The sequence below is a fragment of the Apteryx mantelli genome, chromosome 3 (genome assembly GCF_036417845.1).
Source record: "Apteryx mantelli isolate bAptMan1 chromosome 3, bAptMan1.hap1, whole genome shotgun sequence".
Classification (NCBI taxonomy): Eukaryota; Metazoa; Chordata; class Aves; order Apterygiformes; family Apterygidae; genus Apteryx; species Apteryx mantelli.
The window spans coordinates 35,552,402-35,579,522 of record NC_089980.1 but is presented as its reverse complement, the minus strand read 5'-3'; the positions used below and the strand labels follow the sequence as shown (position 1 = coordinate 35,579,522).

At 40.8% G+C, this 27,121-nt stretch overlaps 2 protein-coding genes and 1 long non-coding RNA gene across 7 annotated transcripts in view; 2 read left to right on the top strand and 1 right to left on the bottom strand.

The window, feature by feature from the left end:
• TRERF1 (transcriptional regulating factor 1) overlaps positions 1 to 537 on the top strand; it is a 103,627-nt gene extending 103,090 nt beyond the window's left edge. For all 4 annotated transcript variants that reach the window (XM_067293120.1, XM_067293118.1, XM_067293119.1 and 1 more), the window contains exon 18: positions 9 to 537. In XM_067293120.1, coding sequence (XP_067149221.1) covers positions 9 to 330 — 322 coding nt within the window. In that variant the 3' untranslated portion in view covers positions 331 to 537. The remainder of the gene's footprint in view (positions 1 to 8) is intronic.
• An 81-nt stretch (positions 538 to 618) lies between these two features.
• MRPS10 (mitochondrial ribosomal protein S10) lies at positions 619 to 14,293 on the top strand. Of its 2 annotated transcripts, none has more exons than XM_013949807.2 (8): positions 619 to 2,050; positions 6,836 to 6,894; positions 6,991 to 7,063; positions 8,169 to 8,308; positions 8,798 to 8,906; positions 10,050 to 10,139; positions 10,421 to 10,516; positions 10,635 to 14,293. In XM_013949807.2, exons 1-7 carry the CDS (start codon positions 2,027 to 2,029, stop codon positions 10,505 to 10,507), a joined length of 582 nt encoding a protein of 193 aa, XP_013805261.2. In that variant the 5' UTR covers positions 619 to 2,026; the 3' UTR covers positions 10,508 to 10,516; positions 10,635 to 14,293. The 2 variants fall into 2 exon arrangements, with proteins under 2 accessions (XP_013805261.2, XP_067149222.1); XM_067293121.1 differs by lacking the exon at positions 619 to 2,050 and adding an exon at positions 3,934 to 3,975.
• Positions 14,294 to 20,483: 6,190 nt separating this feature from the next.
• Positions 20,484 to 25,175, bottom strand: LOC106490418 (uncharacterized). Its single transcript, XR_001293606.2, has 3 exons — positions 24,921 to 25,175; positions 22,402 to 22,485; positions 20,484 to 21,099 (listed from the first exon to the last, which is right to left on the bottom strand). It is a non-coding gene; the product is annotated as an uncharacterized lncRNA (long non-coding RNA).
• Between the last annotated feature and the right edge of the window lie 1,946 nt (positions 25,176 to 27,121).

Genomic DNA, 27,121 nt, shown 5'->3' with positions numbered 1-27,121 from the left:
AATTTTAGGGTATTTTTCAAAATCAAAAGCCGCAATGCTCATATGAAGACTCACAGACAACAAGAAGAACAGCAAAGGCAGAAGGCTCAGAAAGCTGCTGTGGCAGCAGAAATGGCAGCCACTATTGCAAGAACTACTGGGCCAGTTGGGCATGGTGTGATCCCTCTGGATCATATGAATTTGGTTAAACAGGTTGAAAATGTAGGTGACATTGAAGATGACGTTGTTCAGGAGTTAGGTGATGTCATGGAAGAGAATGAAGTCATGGATGCTGACCTTTTATTAGATGATGAAGATGCAGATCTACTGCAGGATGATGCTGAGCTGTAAATAAGAGTTGTTCGATAGACAGCTACTGAACACAACCTGAATGCATCAGTCAGGAAACTTGGACTGCTTGTTTATTCCCCACTGATTGTAAACTACCTGTTGAAAATTGATAATTCTTTTATCCAGGTCTAGAAAAGAAATCTGCTTTTTTTTTTTCTTTTTTTATTAATTTGTGTTTTGGGGGAAAATAAATAATTGGTACAAATATTCTTATAAGGTGTTTTTATCTGGGTTCATTTTGCTGAGATCTTCCAAGGCCACTAATTAGAGAAGTTCATGGTTCTGCTGTCATTTCCCTCTGGCCTTGCACAGTAGGATCTTTAGTCTTTAACTCTTCCAAGTTTCATTTTACCCCACTTACAAGAATCATCTTTACACACTTCTGATGGAATTTTTATTTTTATTTTTTTTTACCTGCTCTGGATCATTTTCAGCATCTTATAGAGACTAAATGTCACCTCTATTACGGAGATGATTACATTCTTTTCCTTTGTGCTGTCATTTTAAGGGAGTTGGAGAAAAAAAATCTGATTTAACTGCCAAGTTATTACAGGAGTGATTGCATGATCCATAATATCACAGTACTTTTTCAGTTCTGTCTTACCTTAATGCTTATGTGTTAGGCAGTTCATAAAGGCATTGGTTACACCATACACTTCAGAGCTTCCGTTTTTAGCAGGGTTTTGATCCACTGATTCTAAAATGACCTAATTCAAGGATTGAAGAAAGACAATGATTGTGCTGTGGCTCCCATCATCTGATGGGAACACTGAATCAGGAACACTGCCTTGTTAATCTAATTGCACTGGAAATATATTTTGCTGTGACAATAAATCATACTGTTGAATAGCCATCTTGGTAGTTTTTAGGAGGATGTATTCTCCAGCAATGCAGGAGCTTATTCTCTCACCAGGCAAATACAGGGAGATGTTCCTACCTATGGGACAGAGATTGGTGGAATATATGCTTTCAGCAGCACATGTCGCTGTTACTCCTAGGCATGCAATGTTATTGTGCCATTTTCAGTCCTCCCTTTCCCATTATGTTAAATTCAAATTTTGTTTATTTAGTAAAACATACACCAAAGGTGAAATGATGCTACTGTTTAATTACTGTTTCTTCCCCCTTAGGCTCAGATCTACGTGCTGGGTGTCTAACTCCATTTATGTAAGTTTGGATCTGCTTCTCTGTGTAAATTGAGTCTCAAAAGAATTGGACCTTGCAGTCTTAAACCACAGAAAGAATTGGAGTTAGGTTGCATGGACCTTTAATTACAAGTTAAGGGAGTACAGATTTTAGAGCTTTCACAGGTAGTGGCACTGATTTTCTTGTGAATCTTGCACAGTAGAAGAGTATTGCTAATTTTATAAAATGTTTTGTAAGACTGATTTCAGATCTTCCAATTTTCAAATTTTTTTAAACAGGTTGGGTTTTCTTCTGCATTCCTGACATCTTAAGCAGAATCTGAGAGATGGTGGATCTTATTTTCTACTGCCTGTCTTTCTTGTGTAACTATGCAAAATGAGGGTAAACCACAGCACTTTTGTTTAGGAGTATAGGACCACAAGTTCAAAACCAGTAGCACCAGTGGTAGAGAGGTGCCGTCTCTGTCAGAGCCAAATTCGTGAAGCCAAATGACCTGATGTTTCTGCTTCAGGTCAAATGTTCTGGTATTTAAGAACAGCCCTTCAAGAGAATGGAAGTCACTTCTCGATTTCAGGTTAGTGAGGTTCCTGTGTATGTGATTTGTTTTGATATTCTGGGGTTGTTTCTGGGTTGAGAGGGGGAGTTGTTTGTTTTGGGGGGGGGTTTTTTGGTTGGTTGGTTTTGACCAGTGGGTGGAATTGCCTTCCCTCTGCTACAGAAGGGATGATGTTCTCAGTTACTGTACCTGTGAGTTTTCAGGATGCCAGAGAGCAACCACCTTCTTTCCTGATCTGCCAGTGAGCACCCAACCAGTTCCTGCCCATGCTGTGAAGCTTTGCTTTACAGGGGCCCTGCTACCCAGGTTCAATGGACTTGGTGGTCAGCTGAATGCAGCCAACTAGATCCACTGAGGTGGTAAATTCTGTGGACTGCACAAGTTTTGCATATTTTTGTGGTTTGCCAAGTGGGGGCTTTTGTGCACAGTATTTTGTGTTGGCTTTTAGGGGCCTGTGGTAGAAACAATCCAGAAGGGTCTACTCTTCCAAACTCATACCGTTTTGAACTCTAAGGACCTTTCTGAGAAGGGCTTCTGCACTGGAAAAACTGCCCTATTAATGGTAGGAAGAAAACTGAATATTTAAGCAAAGTATTAATTGGAAACAGTGAGAGTTCTGTGTGGAGAACAGAGTGAAATATAGTAGAAACTTGCGGGCTTGATTCTGAAGAGCAGCTCTGTATTTTTCTAGCAACAATTGGACAGGTATTTGTATGTGCTAAACTATATATATATATATAATATCTGCCTGGATCTGTAACATTAATCAGGTGCTGTTTTATTGTACAGCCAAGATGATAATAGAAAAAAAAATAACCAAAGAAACTTATTCATAAAGAAAAAAATGCACATTTCTTAAATAGTACACGATTATAATTTAGGCCTCAAACATTGACTTCATATTGTTAAGTGTTGCATTGGCTGATGTTAAACAGATGCTGTTCTACCTATTTGTACATAATTGGACATAGTTTTATTTCAGAAAGTTGTTTTCTTGCTGATGGTTGGTGATGCAAAACTGTTCACTATTGAACTTAGTTCTCTTTGATAAAACCTGTACATAAAAAATATATTTTATGAGAAAAATCTTATTTTCAGTATTTAACTGTTATTTTATTAGAAGATGGTTGTAAATATTTTAGGTGCTTTAGTGTAAAAAGCAGACTGTAATTTTAGGTGGCAGAGAAAGTAATGAAATAAAAACTATACGTTTGATATAGCTTGTGATCTATGCTGGTTTCAGGTTCCTGCTGTTAGCGTTGAGCTTGCACGTAGCTTAATTTCAGGTCGCTACTTACCTGGCTGTGCATTAGGATGGCTTAATTTCACCCCACCCCTGAAATACTTGGTACCAGTCAGAACCTGCATAAGGAGAATTAGCTGCTACTTGTATGTGGAGAAACAACGGGGTTTATGTGACGTTTCCAGTGAATTTTATACTTTGGTGACACATAGTTGGCCAGGGTTTGCTACCAGCTTGTACCAGCTTCTGAGCACGTCAGGAGGGAGAGAAGTTTGAAAACGAACTTCAGCTGTAGTATTTAAAACTATATGCCTGTTTTTAGGACGATTCCTGAATCGTTCCAGGCAAAAAATCTCTCCTGTATTCCCCTCCGTGTGTTTCGGGGGAAAAAAAGTGTTGTTTGCAGAAAAGGGGGAGAAACGTCACCAACCCCAATGTACTGCCCCCTTCGGGAGCGACAATCGCGGCCCCGCCCCCTGCAGCCGGCGCCCCTCGGCTCCGCCCCCCGCCGCAAGCACCCGCCCCCTCGAGCTCGCGCTTGCGCGCTGCGCCGCTCGGCGGGGGCGCTCTTCGGTCGCGAGGGGTCTCGGGGAGCCGGAAGTTGGCAGCCGCGGCCGCGCTCTCCTTCCGCGCCGCGCTCCACGGCTGGCGGGGGGGGGGCAAGATGGCGGCGGGGTGCATGTGGCTGCGGCTCTGGCAGGTGAGGGGTGCGGCGGGAGGGCTTGGGGGACGGCGCCCGCGGCCGGAGCGGTCCGCTCGGTGCCCCCGGGGCTGCGGGAGGCCCGTGAGCGGCGGGCGCGCCGGCCTGTGGCAGGCGGCCGCGTCTTTGCCCGCCGTCCCGCGGGCGGTGGTTGCCAACGGCACCTCTGGGCAGCTCCGGTCCCGCGCGGCTGCTCCGGCTGCGTGGGAGGGCGAGGGGCAGGAGAGCCGGGGCTGCGGGCTCGGGCCGAGCCTGTTTCTAGTCTTGGCGTTTTCTCCGATAGCCTGAAAAACCGAAAAGGGAAACTTTGGGGGCTTGAGACGCTGATGTTTTCTGCTGCCGTTGAGTTCTGAGGAGCAGTTGCGTTTTCTCAACTTGAGAGAAAATCGATGTTTGGGGGCTCCCTGTCGAGTTTCGCTTTACCTCCCTTTCTCTGTGTACGTGCTGTGCTGGGGGCTGCTCACCTTCCAAGCATCCCTCGTCTCTGCGTGCACGAGGAGCTCTCAAACGGGGAAAACGGAGGCTATTTTGCGTGAGGAGAGGAGCGACGTTGTTTTGTGCGAGGCATTGGTTCAGGCAGGGAGCCGAGTTGTGCTGTGCTGCGGCTTGTTTGCTTGGCCACCTTCCCTGGTGGCCGTTGTCAAGAGTGCATCAAGTATTTAAGTCAGAGAATAAAAGAAGCAGTCAAAAATATTTTAATAGTTCTGAATGCTGCCTTTGTAACTTGCAGAGCTCAGCACACAACTTTGTCAAAATTTCCATAGAACATCTTTAATCCTATTTTACAGAAACCTTTGATTCAGTGCACATCTGCGCAATTAGTAGCAAAAGAAGTCTGTATGTGCTGGGAATAATGTGCATGATTCCAATAATGTAAAGACTACAGAGTTTAGTACATGTTGTAGGACTCCACCATTTCATTATATTGTGTTTTTTCACCTTTTTACGTTATAAAGACTGTAATTTATGTATTCAAAAGCACATGACTGTATATATGTGGTATGACCGTATATATCTTTATCTGCAAATAATATATCTATATTGCAAGGTCAAGCAATTAGAAGTAATAGAATAAGTAACTGAGACTGCATAACGCACAGAGCAAAAACACTGGTACAGCTTTTAGTTACAATTTTTCCTTCCTCTCACTCCAGCAGCATTCTACTTACCTGATGACTACCGAGTCAATATTCTTACATTTGCCATCTGCTGTATGGTTCAGTGCCACATACTTGCACCGAATTTAAACCCTGCACTGAATGAAAAGTTCTTACGCTCATAGGCATATCCGTACTCTGAAAAAATGTCGGGTGATGATATTAGTGAACTTCATATTGCCATTGAAAGAAACAGAGGTGGTATTTTGGTTTCATAATCAGGGAATGGAGATGCAAAGATCAAGATAACTTCATCAGATGTCTCTTTAATCTTAGATACTAAGTCTCAAGTGATTCTCAACATGAACTTTGAAACATCTTGAAATGTACTTCAGCTATAGTGGCAAATATTCAGTTCTCCTAAAGTTGCTTATTGTGTCTTGCACTTAGGAATGTAGTACCAGTGCTCATCTGTGAACATCTTGATTTTAAAGGCCTAAGTGGAGACCCAGTCAGCTGTGCTCTTCAACTAACAGCCAGCTTTGTAGCCAGGAAACTGTCCTTCCTCTTCCTACAGTCACCTGCCTTATTTGATAGAGAACTTATAGAATAAATAGTGAATGAGGCAGAATTACTTAAGAAAACAGCTTTATTCACTGCTGATCTATAATTAATATATAATGCATACTGGAGAGGGCTGGAGGCCTAATGGAGTCATGCAGTTAGACATAGTTATGCATATCCACAAGCAACTAAATTAAGTTTACCTGGAAAAGTGCTAATTCTGGCTGACTTCTGATGTCTTGACACAGTCACCTACATAGGTGGTGTGGGGGGAAGGAAAAGCATAGTTGTTGTCTTTCTGAAAACTTTGCCTGCAGCACCTGTTAAGTCAGAGTAACAAGGGATGGGATAAATAGGTTTAACTAATTTTGCTTTGATGTTCTGCTGCAGCCCTGAGTTTCTCTTAAGCAAGTCAGAGTTCTGATTTCTTTTTTTTTCTTTTTTCTTTTTTTTAACCTCTAGTAGCCTGTAACTTTGCCAAGTTGTGAATTATCAGAGAGAGGCTGGAAGCCACATAACATTCAGAAGTGAGAGGTTTTCTAGGATGAGAGAGGGCAGTGCTGCTTCTTGATTAACAGTTGGATTCCTTTTTTAACACAGGAAAAATGTAATCCTTTCAGTATAGTTCATTTACTTCTTAGAGCTATTTCTATTTAAATGTTCTCTTCAAAAGAACAAACGCTCAAAATCACAAAGAACATCTTCATGAAGAAAGAATGGGAAGTTACAGTGGTTGCATTTTTGCATTTATAGAATACTCTTTTCGGTAGCTTTTACAACAGCAAGTTCTTGTCAGTCCTGACTATTGACAGAGCTAATAGACTTTACTGTACTTTGAAAGAGGAGCTAAGGAGAAAATGTTACCATATGCAGAAGTGGTATCTGATGCCACACAAAATACACTATTCTGCTAATAAAATTGCTTTGTGATTGCTACTCAGGTGCATGCCTAATAGGTGCATACTATTATATTGTTCCCATAATATGTTCTTTTTTTCCAGGTCCTGTTGTGTATTAAAGTAGACTTCTGTGTTCCTGTTTTCCTTTGTTTTCTGATAGAGCAGACTTTTTAGTCTGGCAAACAAATGCCTAGGAATGTGTTCCACTCTGATGTGCATAAAAGTAACTTTTAATAACCCTGTATTAACTGGCTAGTTTCCAGTTTGGAAAAAAGCTAGCTGACAATTTATTTTATACAGGGGTCAGCTTTTCCTGTCAATTATGCAAGCAGAATTATGGGAAGACAATGTTTTCTTCCGTAAGTATAAAAGGTCCTTCTTCTTTCCACTTCTCCCCCCATGTTCCGTAAAAAATCCAGCTTTAATGCTGATTTTATACTTTCCTGCTTGTCTAGAAACAATGACTTCATGGGAGTACGGCTGGCTGGAATCCACGCTGATACTCAGGAGCGTAGGACTAATCCTTTGGTAAGTAAGTGTTTCATAGGACTGTATTTTTCATATGGTCTTAATAATAAAGAGGGTGTACAGAAAAACTTAAATTCCTCTATTTCAGCTTTTTAAAGTTCTGTCATAATTTGCATTAGAGAAAGAAGCAGTTTAGATTATTGATAACTGAGATCTTTTCTTCAGCAAGATTTCTATAGCTTACAGTTTGCTACAAAGAAGCAGATCTGGGAATGCACTACTGCTTTTGCTTTGGACTCTGCCTCTTAGACAGTTACTTTCCTATGTAGCTGTAACTCTATGAAATATAAGCTTTTTGGCCACACTGAGTGCTTGCAGTAACCTTGCCAACCCAGGGCCTTTGCCTCTGGCTTGGAAGCTGGGAGCCCAGGGCTTGTGAGGTGGAAAGCTCATGAAGGTATGTGGTGGACATCTTGCCATTAGAAACCGAGTGCTTTGATTTTGACCTGGACTTCAGAAACACCTGTTAAATCTGTTGTACAATACATATGAGCAAGCCGAATCCTACAGACAGTATTAGACCTGCAGTCCGTACCCAGCCTTTCTGATGTGTGTGGTACCTACTGAATTTATTGCACTGTAGTGTCTGGGAGTAAACCTGTGTGAAATTCAGTGCTTCCTACACATATCAGGGCTTTCTAGATGAACACTGACCGCAGGCCATCAGAAATCAAAGCTCTAACTAAAAGTCATAAAGTTCCACCTGGACAAACAGAAAGGATAATATGCCTAGGGAAACTTTCTGTGTTTAGGTAGCCTTACAACTGGCTTAGGAAATTGCTTTTCTTGTCTTTGCTCTTACATTTATCTGGAGTCTTCTTGCCTTTCCTGATCAAGAAACGTTACCTGAATGTCCAAAAGTTAGGGACCAGTTCACACCTTTGCTTTTTCTGATCAAACTAACTGTCAATCAATGTAATATTGTCAGCCTACTGAAAGTAATTTAAAATGAGCAGCTAAACAGGGTGTGTGGTGTGGGTTTTTGGTTTTTTTTCTTCCTCTTTTACAAATGGGGCACACAGGCTAAGAAAATGTGTAGTGCAGTGCATGCATTAGTTAAGGAAAACACAGAGTGGTAACTTTTGTCTTTTCTTACAAAACACAGGTATCTATTTCAGATGAGCCAGAAACACTGTACAAGAGATTATCGCTTTTAGTTAAAGGCCATGATAAAACTGTGTTGGACAGCTATGAGTATTTTGCAGTGCTTGCAGCCAAAGAACTTGGCATCTCTATTGAAAAAGTGTAAGTAGTTGATCTCTGGAACAATGTGGTAGCAGCTGCTTCTTATATCATCTGCTGTAATTCTAGTTCTGTGCCTACAACTATATCTTTTCTTTTTTCCTCTAGAAAAAGCAGGTGCAATCTGACAGCATTTCTTCTCAGATTATAAATCTAACGCTTATTAGATGACAGTGCAGTGATCAGAAAGCAGCAGCAGTTATACACTCAGTACTGTCACAATAAAAGTGCCTTTTAACTATGCTTAAGGATATTGACAGTCCTCTAATTAGAGCTGTCAGTACTCTGGTTTCTCTGAACTAATGCTAGTTAATACCAGAGTATTAACCATGCACATGTGGGTTAATACTGAGCTGTACCAATGCTTAATACTGTCTTGTGTGTCTCCTAAATGTCAAATAAGAACAGGCATGTTAGCATAATCTTTCAGATAACTTATATTTGTATCCTTTCTATAAAATATTATGAAGTTTTCTTTTTGTCCTTTTTCAGACATAGACCTCCAAAAAAGATAGAACGGTTCACACTTTTAAAATCTGTACACATTTACAAGAAGCACAGAGTTCAGTATGAAATGAGAACACATTACATCTGTTTAGAGGTAAGGTGTGGGGGGGAAAAAAGCATGTTGTAGATGCATAATTCAAAGACATTAATATATGTTGAATAATTCAGGAGTGAACACAAACTTTCTGTTATCACTTAATCGGGTTAGGGATAAGAATGGTGGGAATAGTAGAAAACAGTTGACCTAGGTACATGAAATATAACACAAGTTATTCTGACTGTACAGCCTATATAGAAAAATTTTTTTGGACCAAAAGGCTGATTCTGACCACCATCTTGTAAGCTGGATAGGGAATGATTAAGAAATAGGGTAGATTTTAGAGTTATCTTTGTATGTTTTATGCTTTTGGTATCCAGTGGGATAGGAGCTTTCCCAGGAAGAAGATGCAGCTAAATCATTGTCTTTACCAGTCACTGAGGGTTCTGTCTTCCATGAGTTTTGTCTGACATTTTTGAACATACTTCAGCCATATGCAACATCTTGTGGCAAATTAAAAATTGCATGGAGGAAATACAGGGAAGGAACCATATACAAACCACTGGCTCTGGGGCTGGTGACAAAAACGCATGTATGGTTTAGAACACAGCTGTGGCTGACTTTCTTAAAAGAAAGGTTTACTGCAAGCATTTTGGGGCCTCTGGGTCTCCTACAATACATTTGCACAGTGCTTAGCAAAATGGGACTTTGCCTTGGGTCCCCAGACATTATTGCAGTACAAATAGCTGCTCACAGACCATAAGTTTATTAATTCTGACCTACATAACTTTTGCCATCCAGGACAAACTAGAAAATCAAGAACACAAGTGAACTGGAGTTGCAGGACCTATAATAAGCTCTTATTTTGAGAGTATACAACAGCTGCTAATTCTTGCATAACCTGTAATTAATTTGATCTGGTATCTGCAGCCTTTTATGATCCACCACTTCCATCGTAGTCGATGCATGTGATCACAGACAGAATGTACAATTCTGTGGTATGAAATAGCTACTTTATATTTGTGTAAGAGTTGCATACAGCTTGACTGCCTCGGTAATGTTACGGAAGCTGCCCTCCTGTAAGATCTTTGATCCCATAGCAAGAATTAGAGAAGCTAGAGCAAAGTCTCTTTTTTTTTTCTATTCTGTTTGAAGTGTTAAAAATAGTAGTTCATTAAAAAAACATTATTTCTGTTTTAGTTAAAACATTTAACAGGCAGTACCGCTGCTGTGTATTTGGAGTATGTTCAACGAAACTTACCTGAAGGGGTTGCCATGGAAGTAAAAAAGGTACGTTTCCATCTTGCATTATTAACTGTTGTTAATAGATCAAGTCTTGATGGAAGTACTAACAATTACTGAAGTCTTTGGAAAGTCAGTAGAGAAAATGTGTGTAGTCCATAAGGACCATTTTCCAAGTATTAAAGAGGATAAAGAGGCTGTATTGCTTGAAAGTGCCACTAGGTGGCATTTTTAATTAGAAATATCTCAAAACAGAAAAAATAAAACCACGTAGTTAGATGTTAAATGGTTGGTGTAATAGATATTTTTCTTTCTTGCTTTACTTTTAGACTAAGATAGAGACAATACCTGAGCACATTCAGAAACCAGTTTGGGATACACTACCTGAAGTAGAAGAAACTCAAGTCAAGTCATGAACTCAGCAGGTACTTGGCTCCATTAGTGCTGGAATTACTTGCTTCTATCAGTCTAATTTACTGAGATGCTACTGTTAAATAAATTTCTCTTTTATAAAGTAATCGTATAAACTCTTGCTTTACCCAGTTATTCTTGATCATAGCTTCAGCACATACAGACCAAGCAGTTATGAAGTCAAGAAGTTTAACAGCACCCTGTTATCAAGAATTTTGATCATCTGATATGTTTGTAGAAAGTTAAAAACTTTCAAACACATGTGTGTGTGTGTTTGAATTCTGAAATATCCTACAAAATCCAACTCATGTTTGTGAAATGTTTAATGTTATGGATGCTAGTTTGTTAGACATTGTCTGCTATAGCTCCCTTGAAATAACTGAACCCCAGGTATACATACAGCTTACATATTAACTTGTAGTAAGTCAGCAAACACAATCTTTCAGAACACTGTGGTATATTCGGACTTTTGCAGGCTCCTGCAGTTCCAATAACCTCCTTTCCAGTCTTATTGTTTGCCAGCAGAATAATACAGTGACTGCAGTACAAAGCTGAGACTTCCACAAGATTAAATCCCTTATTTTAATGATGTGCTTGCAGAACAATGCTACAAAGCAAATGGATACTATAAAGTGTCATTGTGGAGAGGACAAACAGAATAAGAAATGTTTTATTATACTACAGGGAAAGGCATAGCCGCCTTCTAAACTTGGCTGGTTTGGTTATTCTATAAATCCTTTCTAGCTGGACACTAATTATGCTTAGAGGGGAAAAATGTGTACAGTAGCAAAAGAGTGCTCAGTTAATTTGAAGCTTAGTTCACAGTGAATCAAAGGAAATACTGAGAGCAGAGCCATCAAGGAGTTTACCTTCAGATTGGATTAATCACTTTTACTAAGTTAACAGGAAGGACACAACTGCCAGAATCTGCCTCAGACCAATAATACTGGTCAGTTTTAAGGGAGCGGCCTTGACTGGTGTTAAAAGAATTTACGGAAGGAATACACAACTGAGTCACAGGACAAGACAACAAAAACGGGGTTAGGCTAGATCATACTTATCAACAGCACTCGAGAGCCTCTTAACAGTCACAGAAGAAACCCAGTGTTACTGTCAGACAAAATGGACAGTCTTAGTGGGAAATAGCTGAAAGACAAGAAACCAAGCTTCTGTTCTGAAGATCAGCTGCATTTTCTAGCCCCAAGGCTATTTTAGAAGGGGTATTTCAAGATAGTTAATATTAGCTTGGACCACTCAGGATAGAAAGGAAGCCTTCTGTGGCTCTTCCACAATGTGCCTCAGAAGAAAAAGGAAGTTTGATGAAACCCCTTATGGGAAGATACTGTCTCATCATCACTTCAGAGTGTTTGCTTTCCTTAATTTCAAGCTACTCCTCCTCTCCCTCATTTCCAGTATTCAATCATGCTAGCATTTATTAAAGTCACATCAGGCATTATATAACATCTAAGGAAAAAACTGTGAGCTGACCTGGTTAAAGCTAGTGCTTCAAAGGGATGGTCTCTTTCAAGTCTGCATTTTTTTTTCCAAATTTTTCATGTTTCAGTTTTGCATAAGCCACCTGTCAAGTTCAAGCTGTACAGAGTCTCCAAAAGAAATCTGACTGTACTCAATAGTGACTGAATCTTTTCACACCTCAGTTTGATACATGGTAAAGTTAAGGCATTGTCTTTTATTGTCTTTGGCACTCTATTCTCAGCCTACGGTTTCTGGCTAAATGGCCAGTCACCATGGCCATTAAGCTGACTGAGAGTTTTAGTTATCAGACCTAAACAGGATTAGACTTAGGTGACAGCTGCAGAAAATACTAACCCATGTAAGCAACACTCCTGTCCATGCTTAGGGGCTTCCTAAGGCATTGTGGCATCTCTTTTTCTTTACCTCCAACTGTGAGTTTGCATAACTCCATAACTGTGCAATACACTCCAGTCACCTTTTTCATCCAGTAACATAGCTTCTGACTTAACTTTGGATAAATTATTTTTTGGTAGCTCTTTCCATTCTTCTAGTTATTTTTCCAATTCTTTTACCACATATGTTTCTCCAGTTTTGCTTTCTGACACCTTCTTTAGTCAGTACCAAGAACAACACTCCAATCATTGCTTTAGGTCTTTTCTCAAGTTGTCTTTCTACCTACTGACCATCTCATCTCATTTTCAACTAGAAAAATTTTAGTTGGCTTTTAGAGAAAGTTAATAAAAATGCCATGTTTTGTAGCATTTATAAGTATCAGTATTTGAATGTGCTGTATTGTGTTCTTATGGGCTAGTCTCCCAAAACTTAAACAATACCCAGCCAGATGGTCATAAATCTTAAGTATCCACATTTGCGTTCATACAGCGAAATCTCTGGTATCACCAATTTTATGCCCTGAAGTAATAGCAAGCTAGGCCAAGCAGGATTTCTTGTGCATCAGAAAAAAAACATTCCGACCTTCCTAGAACACTGATTTGAATCTAAAAGAGGCAAACCACTGTCAGTATCACTGTATGTGTGACTAGCAGTTCCACTTTAGGAAGAAAGGGAGAGCTTTTCAGACATAGAACTGAACTAAACTCCTTAGCATCAGTTCAATACTACTGGCCTTTTTTAAAAGGAAAGATGAAGTGAAAAGACTGACTAACATTCAGTAGCTCAGCTTGACTCTCAATAAGCAGCAGCTCACAGTCTCATCCTACAATTAGGGCACAGATTCTTAATCCTGCTGCTCTCACCCCTGGCTAATATTTCATTAGTCTCCAATCCCTTGACTTCTACATTAACAAACAAATATATAACTTCATTCAGGGGTCCAGATTTTAAAATGTTTGGTTAAGCTAATGCTTTTTACTCTGTCTTCGTAGATGGAGTTTTACTATTTATAAACTTAGGCAACAATAAACCTTGAACTTAATAAACCTTTCCCTTCCTCCTCTCAATTCAGGTTTCCCCATGCTTTGTGGAATTCAAGTATAGACACCTCTAGACTGAAATCAAATCAAGTTCCTTCTACCCTTTTCACATAACTGTATTGAATTTCAGCCTGCTGGAATAAGCTCACTGAGCACTTATAAAGCAAGTTCTAAACAAAAGAACTAAAAATACTCAAGAATGATGGATTGTCCACAGACAGTTACCCTATAAGCAAATATTTTGTTCCCCCCCCCACCCTTAGTTTAAAGGCTAAGACAGACAAACTATTTGCATTAACAGACAAAACCCACAGCTGTGATTTGGGGGGGGGGGGTTGTTTGTTTTGGGGGAGTATATACTGTTCTTACTGCTTTATGACCATCTTCAAGCTTGCATGGATCTTGCATGGGAAAAACTTTCAAGAGTCATAGAAAATAGATGCCAATATAAAGCTCTTAAGGAAACTTGCACAGTGGTAGCATGTGGAGGAATGGTTAATTGAGAGCGGGCATGCTCTGCTTGGGATGAGCAATCCCGTCTTCGGGGTAGAGGAAGGCATCTAGGCCAAGGCCAGCAAGCCTGCTGAAAGCGGCCTTATGTAGGCCAAGGCAAGCGAACCTGCTGAGGCCTGCTGAACGTGGCCGTATAGCGGCCTTGAGCACTACAAAAGAAGGTATTCACAAAACTGGTAAACAAGTCTGGACGGAACTAGGTTCCATAAATGTCGATGGAGCATAGTCAGCAACTTTGCACCAATCATGTATCCGCTTTATACGTATGGACAGAGACTGTAACCAATCATGTAACTATTGCTAACGCATGCGTATTGCTTGATGATATATATACTTTGTGTAAGCTCTAATAAAGGGAGAACGACCATACTCATATTGAGACTCATCGTTACTCCGGGGTCCCCTCCCTCACTCCAACATCTGGTAGCAGAGGATGGTTTGCCGCGTCTACCAAGAGGCTTGACCTCGGCTGATGGTCCGTGACTGCGGTAAGCAGCGAGAGGACTGGGAGTGGGGGATAGAAGGGGCTGGGGGAAGTGCTGGCAGAACAAGGCTGCCGCCAGACACGGTCCGGGGTCGCGCCCCGTCTCCCAGACAGCGGCATGGAAGCAGATGCCGCGGCCACCTTGCTAGCCGGTATACTCTCCAAGAGAGGAATTGACGCACCGGTGAAGCAGTTACAGAGGTTGATTAAACTGGGGCAGCAATGGGAACCTTTTTCGGATACACACTTGTTATTTTCCGTATCGGAATGGCGAGATTTCGGAGAAACAATGTGGCATAAGACCATCGAGGGTGGAGACAAGGACAAGAAGGAGGTTAAGGTGGTGCGAGCTCAACCGTCGGTCCCTCCGCCACCGCCCCCCCCGCAGCCCTTGCCTCCGTCCGCTCCTGAGGGAGCCGGCAGTGCGCCGTGCCCAGGGCCCTCGTCGCCGCCCGTACCGGGGGAGGGCAGCACAGCCCCGCCGAGGCCATGGCGGGAGCCCCTGACGTTGTTATCTCCGGAGTCGTCAGGCACAGCCTCGCCTACCACCCCCATGGGGACAAAGCCGTTCACGGCTCAACTATTAAAAATGTTTGAGCAGCTGTCAGTAAAACTGGAAAAGCTGGAACTGAGGGACGGGAAAGCTGTTCGCGCACTTTGCAACACCGTACTAGAGACTTTAACGGCAGTGAGCCGGTCTGTCAGGGAGGCACTGCAAAGGGCGCGGGAGAACTCCGAGGGGGGGGCATCGTCAGCGCCGTCACCCGCTGCGTCCCAGAAAGCGGAGGTTTCCCCAGAGCCGGCTGGTCCGAGCTCTGAGGCAAACGCGGAAGTGCACCCGGAGGAGGCTCAAAGAGGGGCGGTGGCCGCGCCCCTTGCTGACCTCAGAGACTTGGGTGGAAAGGAATGCCGACCCCCTCCTAGTGCTCCCCCCCCGCCGCTGCCTAGCAACAGTCCCCTGCATCCACCGTTGCCGCTGTCTACGCCACCTCAGCGGCCGCCTCTACCCTCCTTCAACGAGACCACCCGCTCACGCCAGACTCCATCAGAGCACCCCCCACTGCTTTCGTCCAGCGAGTCTTCGGGGGACAACACGCCTGGCACCAGAAATAAAGTACCACCGTCACCAGAAGAAACCGTAAGAGTGCTACAGGAGCTATCGGAACGCCTGAAAAAAGTGGAGCTGCAGGCGCAAGAGAAAAGAGGGAGGAGTACCTCCCTGCTTAATAAATCCCCTCGCCGGACTTCCAAGGGAGTCCCGCTGGAGTGGCTTTATCAAGGACGCTATAAAAGAAGGTGAACAATGGAAACAGCACGTTATGGAGGGACAGCCTCGGGATTCCCTTCAGACTTTGGAATTAAGTGCGGTAGTTTGGGCTCTAACTCATTGGTTAAATACCCCTCTAAACGTAGTGACTGACTCCATGTATGTAGCAGGGGTAGTACCACGACTGGAGAATGCCTTAATAAGGGAAACATCCAACCTGCGGTTGGGAAGTCTGTTCATTACCTTGCGATCTGTGCTGGGTCAACGAACAGCAGCTTGTTGTGTTATCCACATTCGTAGTCACCAGCTAGACGTGGGGCTAGGCCAAGGCAATCAGCTCGCTGACAGCCTGGTTAGCTCAGCGTGTCATCTACCCCCTATGGACAAGTTTCAACAGGCTAGACAAAGTCACGACATGTTTCATCACAATGCCAAGGGCTTAAAAAGGCAATTTGGCCTAACAGAGAGCGAGGCCCGAGGTATTGTGCAGGCTTGCCCAAGGTGCGGAAACCACGGCCCGGGTATTGGGCTTGGGGTAAATCCAAGAGGGTTAAAAGCCCTAGAATTATGGCAGATGGACGTCACACATATTCCCGAGTTCGGCCGATTAAGATCGTGGTCCAGTGTGGGTACCCAGCAAGAACGTGAAGCCTGTCTTGACTCGCCATGACTCATCAACCGAACAAGAGGGCGAAAATCCTGATTCTGGGGATACTGTTCCCAGTGGTAATGGCGCTCTACAAGATTGAGCCCAGACACAACATGTGGGTTACCTGGGCGAATAAGACAGGGCAACACGCTTTCTGTTTGTCTCTAGCTTCTGCTACCCAACCTTTTCGAACCTGTCTAAAAGGGGTCCCCAGCTAAATGTCAACAGCTTCCAGGAATACAGCACGGCAAGCTGCAGTGGCAGTCTGTCAACTGCTAACTGCAGTGCCACCCTCATTGCAGGCCTAAACAGAACACTGCCATGGGACCCACAGGAGCTAAACCTGCTGGGGTCCATGAGAATTGGGAACACATCAGGCAATTGGACTCAAACCTGTATCTATTTTGGGGAACGCGTACAGCCTTACCGGTTATTTAACTGGACAGGGTGGACGAACGTCACCCCAACAGCAGTCTATTATGATTATCAAAACCGTGATTCCTTCTGTGGCACCAATGGCACCAGCCGTCAGGGGCTGGGAGCCCTTGGGGCTGAGGCGAAAAGGGGGCACTTAATTTGGAACAATGGTACCCCAAAGGCCCTGCCACCAGACGTCTTTTTGATATGTGGTGATAGGGCCTGGCAGGGAATTCCGAAAAGGGTAATGGGTGGTCCCTGTTATCTTGGTAAGCTGACATTACTGGCACCGGATCAAAATTGGTGGAAACATATCACGAAGAATGAGACCGCCGTCCGCAGTAAACGAGCAGCCATAGGGCTTTCACCTAATTGTAATGATCAAGTTTCCCTACGTAGTCCCACTGAAAGAGTGTTTTTGTCCTTCTTCGTGCCTGGAGCAGCGGCAGGCAACGCCCTGAATCAGATCGGCCGGTTAGCTTGCTGGGCTGAGAAGCAAGCTAACGTCACCACTGAGATAATAGAGAACCTCTTAGAGGATCAAGGTAGTTTGCGACATGCTATTCTACAAAATAGAGCTGCAATTGATTTTTTGCTATTAGCTCAAGGCCACGGTTGTGAGGATTTTGAAGGTATGTGTTGCATGAATTTGTCTAATCATGGTGAATCAATTCACAAACAATTGCAGTGATTGAAGGAACATACCGGCAAGATCCGTCAGCACCATGGGCTATTCGATGACTGGCTAACTAACCTGTTTGGAACTCTACCACAATGGCTAACGAGCTTACTTACTGAAGGCTTACGCATTTTACTAATCCTTGTAGTCGTCGGTTTATGCTTATGCGTAGTCCTGAGCTGCTTTAAGAACGCTCTGCTAAAGGTAGTGAACCAAGCCTGGATTGCTCACAAACAAGAAGGGGGAATTGTGGAGGAATGGTTAATTGAGAGCGGGCATGCTCTGCTTGGGATGAGCAATCCCGTCTTCGGGGTAGAGGAAGGCATCTAGGCCAAGGCCAGCAAGCCTGCTGAAAGCGGCCTTATGTAGGCCAAGGCAAGCGAACCTGCTGAGGCCTGCTGAACGTGGCCGTATAGCGGCCTTGAGCACTACAAAAGAAGGTATTCACAAAACTGGTAAACAAGTCTGGACGGAACTAGGTTCCATAAATGTCGATGGAGCATAGTCAGCAACTTTGCACCAATCATGTATCCGCTTTATACGTATGGACAGAGACTGTAACCAATCATGTAACTATTGCTAACGCATGCGTATTGCTTGATGATATATATACTTTGTGTAAGCTCTAATAAAGGGAGAACGACCATACTCATATTGAGACTCATCGTTACTCCGGGGTCCCCTCCCTCACTCCAACAGTAGCAAAACTAATAAATGTATCAATTAAAGATTAAAAGTTAAGTTAACAATTGCCAGATATGTTAGAGAACTTTTGCATTCTATCAGTGGTAAGACTGTCTCAATCGAAATAGCAGTTGTACTAAGTATTAGCACCGAAGACAGCCAAATAGTCAAGTCCATTCAGTCTTCAGAATCCTTGGTGACTGCCAGTAAGCTGAAGGTGGCTTTCCTTAAACAGATACTTCCTCACTAACAGCTGCCAGCCTAGTTTGGGTGTCAAAAAAACAAAAACAAAAAATAAAAAAAGAAAGCCAGACCAACATTTATAAGTAAATATTCTTATAAACAGTTAGCTATTACATATTTTCAGGTTTATGGATGCAAAACAACATATGGAAAACACTGTGTACGTGTGGAGAGACTTCCATTCCACTGTGACATTAGGATGACATCCACTGAAGTAACTGCAGGAGTATTTTGTAAGTCATTTGAAATGAAATAGAAAGCATAAGAAAGAACAATCTAAAACCAGATCCAGAGCATTTACTTCTATTATTTTTCTCTGAGCCATTTAGCCTTTTCAAAATTGTACGAAAGGCTCTCAGAGACAGTTGTGGTAGAATCCTCTTACAGATTAAAGATTTTTTTAAAAACTGTCCAAACTACCCTGCATTTCCAAGGTGCCCAGGGTTCATTTACCACATGCCTGTATCTTTCAGTGGACCACCCCCCCCCCCCCAAAAAAAGGAAATATTTCTGTAGGACTGAGGAAGGTATTGTGATATCGGGGCTTATGCACCTTGTTTTTTTAAGGATGCAGTGTGAATTTATTCTTAGCACTTCACAGAAGTGCTCTAGACCGTATTTTTCCCTTTGTTATACATCCCAGGGGTCATCAGTCATACCTGGAATGTTACTTCAATTTCGCTGTTTAACAGTTGGCCTCAATCATACCACCAGCGCTACTTACTTACAATATGTTAGCTTGAATATGGCTATATTAAAGCTTCTTGCTTTGGAAGCATCTCCTGTCAGTCACTGCTCTTCATGTGCAAGAAAATGAATTACCATGTATCTCTTACTCCAGGGAGAACCAGAGATACTAAAGCAAGTCGAAGGGAAAGTCATTTACCTAGGAAGTTGTGACATGAGAAAGCTCTACTCTTTGCAAAGTTATTGCTAAAACTGCTCTAAATATGCTATTGTCTTAGATCAAACTGCACTAAAACAGATGTAGTCTAGTATTTGTCACTTAAGATTGGAAATTTGGGAATAGAACCTTACATCCTGATCATGGATTTTCCTAGCAAGCATAACTAGGAAGTGCCACCCATCCTCTAGTTTCCTCATTTTGGCAGCCACAAAAACACGACAACTGGCTTTTAAAAATATCTTTTCTAACATGAAAATTTAGGAGATTTCTTGCTCCTATTTAAACACTTCAGCCTAAAGATTCCATCTCAGCAGTTTGCCTGACTTCTCAAGTCCAGTAATCCCAGTGCATTTCAGAGATGTTTTGTTTCCACCCATGCTTCACAGAGCTGAACGGAGAGTCTACAGGTCGTGGAGGATTTACTCTGCAAACACATTGATAGGAATTATAGGAACTAGACAGCTTTACTTGGAGTCTTAATGTAGACATTTAAGGACCTCGGCTTCTCTAACTAAAGATTTCAATATGGTCTGGAAAAAGTGAACAGTTGTACCAACTCTGAGAAACAAATTATTGTTACTGTTAGTAGTAAGACTCAAAAGCCAGATTTTAAGTAAATTTTCCACCTGATTAAGTCACATGCTTTTTTTTACCTACTCTTTGTTACTTTCATCTTTTCCATGCACCTCAGTTCTGTTATCTTCAACAGAAGAGGGTTTTTTTTTTTTTAAAGTGTCAGTATTAGCTATTTTCCACAAAGATACACTCACGTAACACACAAAAGCACTCACATAAAATACCCTTTTAAAAAGTATGTTTTATGATTGCTGGATCAGTTAATTAGTACTTTAGTCTCCCAGGTAGTGCAGCATTAGTGATTCTCTTTTAATACACAAGAAAATGTCTACTTTCTTCCAGCCTTCACAAAAATAATATATATGTATCTCCAGCCTTGTCCATTTGTGTGATGAAAAGTGGAAGTTACACTTCTGACAGTCAAGCATAAGCCAACCATGATAAATTAGTAAACTACAGATCCTCTGAGCATCTGACATATCAATGCACCAGGAGATGTTTACCTCTGTATGCCCATGTGACACCTATATCTTAAAGTAAGTGGGCCAGTTGAGGTGTAGAGTATACAGAGGTATTTCATTTACAGTAAAAATATCAAAAATCATACAAATTTTTAATACAATTTATTTATTGACTCAGGTCAGTGCATTCAGTGAGTGCAAAGATTTTCTTCTATAATGTTTTCCTACATAGTTTTGTACAGGTAAGATGACAGCATTACAGGACTTTGTTTTTTGCTTCCGTCTGAAAAAGAAGTTTACTGTCTCACTATTCAATCTGACCTTCCTAGTTCTCATAGTAAAAAGCACCTTTCTTTGAAAAAACTATATGTTGAATTGTAAGAAACATGACTTATAAGAATTACACATTTTCTTTTGTCTAGTCAACTAAAATGCCACTTGATAGGATCAAAAAGCATGCAATCAGTCTATCACATCTGCTGATACAAGTTCTTTCACATATCAAGCACATTATCATCACACATTTTCACACTTTTTCTTTCATTCCTTCCTGCCACATAAACATTAACTCTTCTCTTGCTTTGGTATGAATAGGAGTTTTTGATACTATTTCCTGAAACATACAGCTTTTCCCCTAAGCTACTAGAGTACAGAAGTCTGGCCTTTTGCTCAGAGCAAATTAAAATATGTACATCATGGAGACACAGTATATCATAACTGAGTAACACCATCAAGATTCCAAACATACATGGAAACTTCAGACATCTAGAACTGGCTATAGCCCCTTCAGCCCAGGGTGGTAATGCTCCTAAGAAATTAAAAAGGAGAAAGTTTAGTCTGCCATCAAAAATAATATGCAATAAAAGTTTCAGACCAAAACAGTCATTCTATATGATCCAAGAGGGAATGTAAAAAAAAAAATAAAAAAAAATCATGTAATTAGTTCAGTATATTCTGAGATTAGTTCAATGATCATGTGGCAGGAAAATGAATTCTAGTATTTTAAACAGGGTCAGTTTTCAACTGATGAATTCTCCTCTCACATTTGCACTCAAAGAAAAGCAGATAAAGTCATACAGATATTTTTCCTCTTTTCTCTAGCTTCTCATTCAAGCATGTACCTCTACTTCTTTTTCAAAAGCAAACGTTTAGTAACCTATTCCACTGCAAAGTATCTAGGGCTGGAAAACCTGGCATTAAGTACCTTCTCCAGAATACTTCCAACAAATTGAATATGGACATATTGCAGACCTACTTTGAAACATCGAAAAAGAACATATATCCCATTTTTCTGCATGTCTGCAGAAGGTTTGGGGCTACATCCTCATTCCCTTTCTTAGCTTTCAGTTTCCCATTTCTTGCACATAAGCAGAAATACACAGTTCTGCAAAGCTGTCAGTTAAGCTAACTACTGTATTATATATATGCCTCTATTTAAATGTGTTGGGTTTTTTTAAGCTAACATTGCTGTAGACAACACAAGGATTCAGGCATCTTATGCGGTTATCATACCTTGGAGCTCACTAAAATGCTTTTATTTTTTCAAAATATGGGCTAAAATTTTTAAAGACATTACACTTGACATGCAAGTTTTCTGCTATCTTTTTCTCCGTATTCTGTATTTTTTCAGTCTATAAATAAGTTTGGTAGTACTTTAAAGAAAACTAAGTTCATTTTAATGTTTTTACATTAATAATACATCATAGTAACCACAGTGAAAGGAATTACAGTGTCAGTAAACACACCAGCCTTTTGCTTCTTGAGCTCAAAAGAACTTGCAGCTTGGTTTTCAGCCCTACCACTCAATTACCCAATATCACATATTCCAGAAACTCAAAATATAGGTCACAGTGCCAAAAGTGAACAAAGCTGTTTCTAAACTTAGTTTCTACCAGCAAAATAAGAACATCAGGATAAATATGGCTATTTGAGAAGAGATAATGAAGATAAAAGCACCCAGCAGTTCTATTCTTGGCTAAATTAGTTTTGCTTAAGAATAAACAAACAAACAAGTAATTTGCATACATAAGAAAGATATTTGTCTGAATAACTCTTTCTTGATCATTAATGCTGGAAAAAAAGCAATAAAAAGCATTTAAAATTTTCTTACCTTAAATTAGCTGTGCTCTATGTTCTTTAGTAGGTTAGGTCAGCATACCATCTCCAATTGGCTTCCAAGGATGACAGTGTTACCCTTTGGAAGATAATAATAGCATCATTCTTTCATCATACCAAAAAAACTGTCAGTTTCATAAGTGTTAATTAGCTGTGTATTTAACAAATATATATATATTTTATAAAATAAAAACATGTACAAACTTCATAGCAAAATTTGTTTAATATCTCTGTAAACAATATAACAGTGAACATTAAATATAAAATATTTGGTTTCTCAAAATGAATATGAAATTTAAGCAGCAGAACTTAATATATGTTAATATGTTGAAAGTCAGAATTACTATGAACTAGGGAGATTTTTGCCTTTATTAATAATACTGTACTTCAATAACTTTGTTCTGTCAAAGTTTTGTTGGAAGCCAGGTGTAAAGTGGGAAATACCCACCTATTTTTGCTCTCCCATACCTCAATTTATTGCTTTCTTTAGATACTGTATTTTGCTTGCAGGCTTTGTACCCCAAATAGGCATTGCTTAGGTTAAAAACTCACATGCACCAAACTGCTAAAAAGACTTTTCAGCCATCGGCACAAAAGAACACAACATGTAAGAATTAAAATAATTTACAGTCTGCGATCATCCTTGAAGTTAAACAGTACTGTTTTGAAAGGTTACAATTACAGCTATCAATCCAACAGCAACAAACAACACAAAATTACATGTTCGACTACTTTAAATCTACTTTTTCCACATCAACAAAGTTAAATCAGATGCCAGGGTGATTGTACACCGATCCATTAAGTTTAACAGGAGAAACAGTTACGATTTTTAACTTTGCTCTGTGTTAGCACAGTCTGAAGTAATCAACATTTTATCTTTATGTTATGCTATAGATAAAGTATATGCATCCACTGGGTGTACTAAGCAAGTGCTAAGTTACACACTTTCTTAGATAAGTTACTTACTTACACCGATGGGTGTTTAAACAATGAAGTCAAACTCTATAAAGAAAAATTATCCTAAAATTAAAACAGTTCAAACTTTTTAAATTGTTCCTTTATGAACATATATGCTTTTCAAGCTAAACATTCACAGACTTCTTTTTTACAACTGCATTAGTGTATCAGGTAACACTTAAATGTTATACATTTATATTCTTTCCAAATATGAAGCAGTTGGCTGCATTTTCTGTTATCAAGTCTGTAAGTGACTTCAAAACCTTCATTTCACAAATGTATATGCACACAAGACATTATTGGAACAAAACTCCTATCTATAAAAAGGAAATTGCACACATTTTCAAAATTGGTGGAGTTCTGTCTTTTAAATGAAGGCTTGACGTGTTGTAACACACTTTCCTAGGTAAGTTTAGTGTGCGGGAGTTGGCATTCATAAAGATTAGACTTAAAAAGGATATGCTTCAAAAAAAGTGCAGGGAGTCACATTTTGTTTCTACTATATGGCTTTTGTCAGCTGGTACACAACAGCTGTTGGAAGATACTGGATGTCAAAAGTTCAGTCATTATTCTTTGCTATCTTTAATGTTTTATAGACAGTTCATAGTCCAGCTATTTCAAATCATCATAAGATAACAAGAAATACTACAATTATGCTGGACAATTTAAAGAACAGCCTCTGCCACCTGGCAATCCAGGCCATTCTGGTCCCATCCAGGTGACGAAGAGGGTGCTGCCCCCAGTCCATTTGAAAGCTCTGTAAAAGGATAAAACTATAATTGTTCCTCCCTGTCCCCAAGAAAATAGCTTTAAAATAACAAAAGTCACAGCATTGTATTACAGTTTGGATTTAACTTACTTAGGTTTTTAGCAATCTTATGCATACTTAAAAGGCTTCCACAGCAGTTAGAAATACTACCATGGAATCTGAAATGTTTATGTAAAGCATGTCCTTTGATTTTTTTTTTTTTTTCAGAAGCAAAGAAGCGTTTACTCTACTGCAACTTCTTAGGTTTCAAACAGTTTTTTTAAAGATCAAAGAAATATTCCACCCCCACTCTCAAGGATGGAAAATGACTTCTTGGCAGCATTCCCTTTCCTCAATGGAGAGGTGATCTACCTCTAAAACCCAGTGATCCTGGTGTTAATGGCAGTGGCAGAAGTCCATATCCACACATACAAATCCTGTCATACAATATCATTTCTCTCCTCATAGCAATACAGTACATCTCAGAGAGAAACTGATTCCATTTAGAAGAGGCTGTGGTATTTGATGAAGTGTTCTGATACCCACAAGCACAACACCACTGTTTTGGGAACATTCAATGTTCTTCAAACTAGCCTGTGTGGTGGAGGTGGGTAAGGATCTCTCCTTTCACAGGTGCTGGGGAAAGAAAAGGTGGCAGCCCTCTTCCACCTCTGGGGTCAGGATGTAGTCTCATTTTTCCCACACCATGGCTGCAAAGATACTTGGTGGTGTATTTTTTCCAGATTCAACTGAAGTAACAGGGTAGAACTTAATACCGTAACATATGCCAAAAAAACCCATCGACTTACCTTTGTAAGAACGACTCAGTTAAAATCATGCAAGTTCATTCAAGAAATATCTGCCTATTGGTAAACTGCAGAGACACAGCAACATAAAAACATCATTTGGGGTTACTGACAGAGAAAGAGTAAAATAAAGGAGTTTCTTTTAATTCTTAGAAAACAAAATAATTAACAAGAACTTTCCCTCTTTTTATTGTTTCATCATTCTGTACTATTTTATTTTAACTCAATATTATGTTTTCTATGGACTGTTTTTTTTAAGATGAAGTTTAAATCTTTATTCAATACATTAACAGTTTTTACATACATTTTATCAGATTACCAGTGACATTTTGTGCTTAATTTTTTGGGTTGACGTTTACCAATTTGTAACTAACTTTAAAAAGTCTTCTTATTGCTTTGTAGCATTCACTGTAAGCCTATCTATATGAACTTTTTTTTTCTATAAAAAGGTAATAACCAGTAGTCTACTTGCATTGAAAAACTTTGTAAAATTGATTTATTATAGGTCACTTTCTCGGTGCCAGAAGATTGTATTAAACATAGTTTTGCAATCATATACAGAAATGCATACAGATTAGCTCCTTAATACAGTAGTTTAATAATATCTTTCTGAGGAAGTACAGGACCACCAGTGCTAAATTTCCAATAATTTTGAAATTTGCGTCATACACAAAAAAAAGGGTAAAGAACTTCATATAACTTACGCCTTTTTAAAATAGAAAGGCATTGTGAAACAGGACTTAAAAGGCAGTCCATAACCCCTGGAATGTCCTGTAGTACTTACCAGGCTGAGAATCAGGATAGTTAAAAGGCTGAGCAGGACAAAAGATCCTCATCTATTTCCCTGCAATCAGTCTTTCTGCTAAACATCTCTGAGACTTCCCCCATCCCTTTCTGTTTTGGCTGCTGGAGCTCCCAAGGCTTCAGTGCCCACAGGAACATATTCATTCCCTCTGTCTAGTTTTTACACTTTCTCTTAGGGCTCCCTTCCCACCCAGCACTTCATGTTTTCTGTCAGAGGCAGCTGTGAAGGGAATAGTTGGTGCAGAGAGATCAGTGCAGGATTGAGACAGACTGGGAATGGAGGTTCTTGAAATCTACCCTCAGCTCTTCCACAGACCATTGCTGTGCTATGAGACAACTCATTAAGCCTGCACCTATTGCATTACCTTCATTTTTCAGATAAAATGCATAGTCTGGAAATAGCAGTGGGCCTTGCTTGGTTTTGCTTATGAGAAGAGATCATCACTGTTTTGATGGTGCGACTCTTCTCTTCGAGCCAACTCCCTGCAAGTCTGCAGGGGACAATTCTTTCAGCCGGAGCAGTTTCCCTGGTCGCTGCTTCCAATCTCTAACACACAGATCAGCAGGTCCTCTCTGAAAATAGGAAAATATACACTCAAATGAAAAAAAATGGCCTCCCACAAGGAGAAGAGGCAAAAGTAGGGAACTAGGGAAGAGGAAAATGACACAAGTGGATGCTGAAATGAAATGAGACAAAAGAATGAAGACAGTAAGCTCACAAAGCGAAATGAGTTATGTTTAGATTAGCACAGGTCTCTGAAACAACAGAAGGAGCTTTTATAAACCGTGCATCCCTGGAAGACACACTGATAAAAGCACAGTGGGGAAGCTGTACAGGTAGCAGCAGCAGCCTGCTGCTGATGGGACCTAACAGCATGGCTGCTGACAGAATTAAGGCAGCAGAACAGATTCAAGCTTTTTCCCTAGTTTTCTGTCCCAATATTAATGCCTGAAACAAACACATATGCAATAGTAGACACTCATGAGTAGGAAATTGTAACAGGAAAATTGCTGGTTATCCGTTATTCTAGCAACTAAAAGCATCAATATAAATTACATGATTTCATTTCTTTGTAAATGCAATGCAAGTTCCTTAGCCGTTTATTCAGCTTAAAATTTGTAATTCACGAGAGCAATTGCATTTCATTTAGAACAGAGTTATGGGAAAAGCTGTGGAGAGACCCCTTTCCCCCAAGTGCTTGTTCAGACTGTAAAGTGAAGCCAGGACTCGTCTCCCATCTCCGCTACAGGAGGGAGCGGGCCCAAGCTGCAACGGAGCCTCCCGGGAGGGGAGGGCTGAGGCCCGGGGACCCCAGCGCCGCTCAAGATGGCGCGCGGCCGAGCCCCGCCCACCGGCGCGGGGGCCGCGGAGCGGGTAACGGTCGCGCTCGCGCTGGCGA